General features: G+C 35.4%; 1 protein-coding gene across 1 annotated transcript in view; it reads left to right on the forward strand.

Moving 5' to 3' along the window:
• The window catches only part of ZNF407 (zinc finger protein 407), a 349,254-nt gene that overhangs the window by 136,104 nt on the left and 207,150 nt on the right, over positions 1–6,000 (forward strand). The window contains exon 4 of the mRNA XM_049830283.1: positions 900–974. Within this exon, the coding sequence (XP_049686240.1) occupies positions 900–974 (75 nt within the window). The remainder of the gene's footprint in view (positions 1–899; positions 975–6,000) is intronic.

Raw genomic sequence — 6,000 nt, forward strand, 5'->3', positions numbered from 1 at the left:
GCTTATCGAGAGAACCATTTTAGTTTGAAGGTTCAGTCTGATATCTAAATTGTTTGAAGCAGTCACGTGATGTAATTAAATTGATGTTATAGTCTTATCAGCAGAAGAATGGTACTTGATAGGCTCCTATCTGTTTCATTACGTATGTCACCAAAATTAAAATAAATTATCTGTGTTTTGTTTGGTAGAAACATAATGCCAAGTTGTGTATATTTTGTTGCTGCTATTGATGCTTTGAATGCCTTGCCAGTTTGAACAATATTCCTGCTCAAAGTGCGTTCAAGACCACATTCTTCACCTTTTCCATCCTTTTTTTCACAAGGCTATAAAATAACTAAGGCTATTAATTTGTTTCCATGTATATCTCTTTAAATAATTAATACAACGAAGTCAGACCAAACATAAGCAGTGATTAAAGCATCTGATCTTGCTGTATTTTTGTGTTACTCATTAAAAATAATGGAACTACTTGTATGAACAAGGGTTGCAGTATGGGCCCGTTAACGCTTAAATAAATTCAAAGGTGTAACTAAAACTATTAGTTTATAATGTGAGAAAATATTATTTAGGTGAAATAGAGTATATTATCAGTATATTGTCTGAGATGTTCTAATTTGCAAAGGGAAGCAGAAACAGGTTTTCTGTTGTTTGACCAGTGATGTATGGTTGTGATTTTTTTACTCATAAGAGAAGTAGCCAAGTAAGTGCAGTCTGAAGAAAACCTGTCGTTCACAGAATGGACTTCTGGATTTAAATCGTAGTCTAGCAGGGGTTTTTAAAAGTCCACCTTTAATAAAATATGCTCAAATACATGCTCAAAACAGAAAAATACTGTATTTAAAAAAAAAAAGGTATGAATAAAAAAAATAATCTTCCTGGGTTTTCTGTTTGTTTGGTAGGGTGGCGTTTGTGATGAAGAAGCATTTGAATACTCATTTACTGGGCAAGCATGGAGTTGGCACACCCAAAGAAAGGTAAACTACTTTAAAATTCTTTCTCATTTTACCCTATACAATATGTGAAGATCTTATCTGGAATATTTGGCTTACCCAAAATGAAGTCACCTGGACTTTAGGCTCAACTCCAACTACAGAGGGAGCTAACATGCTTAAGTGCTCTGCTACGGTGGTGCTTATGACATGTCTGTGGGTGTCAATAAAAAAATTGGTCTAGAAAGCAATTCTATGTAAAAGGTGTAGGCGTTGTACCTTTTTGAGCATTTTTTTGACAGGTGATACTATTTTCTCAAAATTTCCATAGCTGTAACTGCCCCTCCAAGTACATTTTTTTTTTTTTTCTCCCCTTGCTGGCCTTGATGCTCATAGGTTTATAAAATAGCTTTCCAAGATTTATATTGATCACTGAAGTCAAAGCCACAGAGGAGTAAAAAAAAAAAAAAAAAAAAAAAAGTTTTCTCAGTGTTCTTGGGCAGGAATAGAGATCTGGTGTTTTGACTATTTTTAAAATGAATTAATTTATTTTTTCAACCTGTGTACAGTTACTTATTTTCAAACTTTTTTCCAAGCACGTTTTTTTCTGTGGTTTAAAATGTAACTGTGTTTAGAAACTAAATGGCACTTTGTTTGCAGGTAAACAGATTTTGCCTCAGATTTATTAAACACATTGTGGCATAGCTATTGCTATTTCATTGACTTTTTGGGGTAACTAGAAATGTGATGAGTTTTGGATAGCCAAAAGGTTGCATAATCTCTTTCGGTCTGGGTAGGTGGAGGTATCCTACCTGCAGGGTTCATTGCTGGATACTTGATACTGTTTCAAGTATTACTGCCTTGTGACTCATTCTTCTGGTGTAGGCTTTCATAAATAAACAGTATTTTCTGGTTTTGATATGAAAGAAGGGGAAAATAAATGATAGCTAGGAGTCGTAGGAGAATGCTGCAGAACTCTTTCTGGGTTGTGTTCATTTCTTGTTAAAGACACTGGAAATGGTCATCTATTAGACCCTTTCCTCACAAGTTTGTCGCACTTACATCACTGAGTGACCAAAGAGTAGAGTTTTAAATTAACACACCGTATATGCCTTACGTTTGACTAAACACCTGTTGAAGTGGTGCTTATATTTTTAATGATATTTCCTCTACAAAGTGCTTAACCAGAATTTCCCTAACGCGTGGTTATTTGAAGAGTTTTGAGATACTTTATTTCATCTAAAATATAGGATGATGCATTGAAACGACGATTACAATTTCATCAAAGCAGACATCGTATTAAAGTTTATGCTGGTTATCTTTTGTCATAGCACAACAATTACGAAAAATGTTTTGCTCTGGTGGCTTATTTTGTAACTGGAAGCATTCAGTACCAATATGTTCTTTTACAAGGGAGGTACTCACTGTATAATCATCATAAATACAACATAGAGATAACTTGTGTTACCCTAGTGAATATGTGCACAATAAAGGATACATACAATAGATTTCCAAATATAGTATCTTAGCCTGAGAGGCATATTTTTAGCGATCATCAACTTGAAACGAATTCCTAAACAAGCAGGATTCTATAATCTAAATCGGTTGTCGCTGGCTTTTGTTTGCGTGTTTCTTCCGAAAGCCTTCTGGCCGTTTCCATTTTTCCCCATTTCTTCCCGTATTCCTCAAAGGCTTTCTGGATGGCCTGCCAGCATGGCGCGAGGAGGAGGAGGAGGAGGGTCCCTCCCTTGCCCTGCCGCCCCTCGGCAGGTTCGCAGCCCTTGCGGCCCCGGCTGCCGCCGGAGCAGAGAACCCAGCTCAGGCCTGCAGACTCCCTGCCCCATCTGCTAGCGCAGGCTGCGGAAGCTTCACCCCCAGGCCAGCATAAACAAGTGATATTCGAGTGACTTCGTACTCTCTTCTTTTGAAATTCCTTCATCCATCTTTTGAATATTTCGTATCTGCAAGACTTTCTGGCTGGCGCTTCAGGTTAACGTAGGGCAGCATCCAATAGTAGTGGCAGAGCTACAACAGCAAGGTAATTTTCTAGTAGTAGTCGTCCCTCACTGGTGATGTGGATGTTTAAGCCATGTGATCTAGGGCAGAAAATACCAAACCACCGTTGCTTTCCTTTCCACCTTTCCCTTCCTGTTGTGAGAGTTTGATGACTTTTAATGGCTTTAGGAACCAACGAAATCCTTCTTCAGCATGTTAAACCATCACTTTGGGTATAAACGTATTACAAATAAAGTTATGTAGTTTCCTTACCTATTTAAAACATTAATGCCTTGATTATAATTTTGCAAGCTTGCTGTTTTTTAATTTCTCTAGGACTATATAATCAGTTTATTCTTTATGTTTTGAATTTGATTCTGCCCTCTGATACATTGCATATTATAGCAAATACTAATAGAAGCTAGCTAAATAGGCTGTGACAATTAAATTAATAATGCATTTTATTTGCAAGTGTTTAGTCTTCATGGTTTGACTGATATATGCAAAGATGGTAATTTATTAAAAGTAAATTCATGTAATTGTACTACAGAATTTGATGGACCAAAAAAAGTTGTCAGCATGACTATCATCAAAAACAGAAAATTGAAATAAGTTCAAAAGGGTGCTTGAAAAAAATCGTTATAACCTATGCACCCTGAGAAATGGGTGCCCTTTTAACAAACTTCTCAGAAAGAAATTTCTGGTGACAAATATTAAGATAGTTCTGAGACGGAGGAAAAAAAAAAAATAAATCTACAATTTATTAAGCAGTACTGAACTGGTGCACCTTGCTCTCTCTAGCTTTCTGTAACCCATAACTATTGCTTTTTTGTATGCACAAAAGGGAGGTGTTATGGAGGCTGTGAAAGTGTTTGCATGTGCAGATATAGAAAATAAGTATAATTAATAATAAGATTGCTACTAAAACTTCTTTTGTTTTGATTTTTTCTTTTCCCTTTGGAATGCAAAATTGATTTAAGGGGAAAATATTGTGCAATTGAAAATCACAGAAGTTTAAAAAAAAATAACCTTGTAGTAAATGTCTGCACATTTCAGCCACAAAAAACCCTACTGCCTAGTCCATTATGATTATTACCATTTAATAGCTAACTCAAAAGTGGAATGTTTTAACACAGAAATTCCTCTAAGGTATTTTTTCCTGTTATTGGAACTGTGATAGTGATTTATTGTCAACTTGAATGTGTCTCAAAACTGGCATGTTATCTGCTAAGTCCAAGGCCAGTACATATTTGGTACTTCAGTGTCAGTAATCTTCATGGGACCTATAACTATATCTTATTGGCAGGATAAATCTTTGCCTACACCTTTATTGTGTCTAGGAGACAATGTGGTTGAGGACAAGGTGAATGCATCAGTAGTGTTAATGGTGCCAAGTTCTAATTTCTGTTATGTCGTTATTTTACTTAGGTGTAAATCCTGGCAAAGCAGAACAAACAGAGATGTTTTGCTATTGAGTATGAGATATATACATGCATAAAAATACGAGGAAGAAAATAAAAATAAAATCACGAAGTCATTCATCAGGGAGGCTGAATTTTCCCACTATTAAACACAACTCTGGATTTAGAAATCTTTCATATGAAAAATACTCTTAACTATTCTTTAGAGATTTTTTTTCAGGGCGCCATTAATAGTGTACAATATACATTTCATAGTGTGTAAGACTTTGTTAAGTAGAATTCTGATACATCTGTTTTAAACAATTTTTATATCAATTTGCCACAGAAAGGCCTTTACTGACAGTTGTTTAATTACCTCATCTTCCTTATGAATTTTAAATGATGCGTTGCCTCTGAAGTAACTTTTTGCATATGAGTAATCCCATTGAGTCAAATAGGATCATTCATATATATAAAGTCACTTGGAGCACAAACACTTGCTGAACTGGAATCTGTGTTACAAAACATTTTCTGTAAAGGTTCTTAATAGTATGTTTGGGTTTTGTAAGGTGGTACTGGCTTTTTTTTTGTATGCTTTAAAAATGGGATCAGTGTTACAGTGCTAGTAACATCATATGACAACCATGATTTTCAAATGATCTTAATTCATTGGAAAAGCTATGTAATGATTTCAACTTGAAAGCAATAGCTATAAGTAAATACATATTACTATGTAATGACAGCCTATATATATTTGAGGTGCTCTTTCAAATAATGTTGAAAGATAGTGTCCTTCTAAAATTTGTGTAATTTTTGCACAACTGCTTTGAAGTAAAAAAGAGGAATTTCCTAGGTGCCTCTTGTTCAATGTGCTTGCATAAGTCCATGTGAATTTTGGAATATAGAATGCTAATAATGTGTGGTATAAATATTGTAAAATATACAAGACCGCATGGTATGTCATTGGAAAGAGTTGTTGAGGTCTGAAAGAAAAGTAGCCAGGAAAAATGAGTGGGGGTTTGATGTTCCGTATACTCTTTAGAAAACTGTTTTCTAATAAATTGCAGTGTTCCGATATTTCCATTTTGAATGTAAAACTAGAAGTGAATCAAGTCTAGCAGTCTAACCCTCTTCTGTTTAATTGAACTATTAATCCTTCTTTTGAAACGTTTTTCTTTCTCTGGGTAGAGAAATTTCGTATAGTAACTATTTGATATGCTTTTTCTGGACAATATTACCCTGCACCTGCAAAATAAAAAGATCCAGTTGATGTTACAGCAGATTGTGGGAAAACAAGTGGCAAAAGTCAGAGCGATGTGTCATATGTGTATATATGTGTATGCAATCATCTTGTCATAACTTACTCGTGTTCCAAAGGAATAAGTTCTGTGACGGTCTCATGGGAAGGTTTCCAGTTAGAGGTGTTGGTAGTACACACGGATACGCAGAGGAGAGGCTACCTGTAACCACCGGAGGGTAATGTGCTGAGTCTTGCCTTCAAGCTTTGTCATCACCTTTTCCTGCTTCTTGCAAATAATTTCAAGCTTTTCAACTGAAACCTAACATTACTCGTTTAGCTGGATAGGAATGAAAAACTTACTTAATTGATTGCTTCCTGTGTTTGGCTTAAAAAGGATCCTGGAGAGTTACAGAATCATTCTTTGGAAAAGCCCTAA

The sequence above is a fragment of the Accipiter gentilis genome, chromosome 27 (assembly GCF_929443795.1).
Source record: "Accipiter gentilis chromosome 27, bAccGen1.1, whole genome shotgun sequence".
Lineage (NCBI taxonomy): Eukaryota > Metazoa > Chordata > Aves > Accipitriformes > Accipitridae > Astur > Astur gentilis.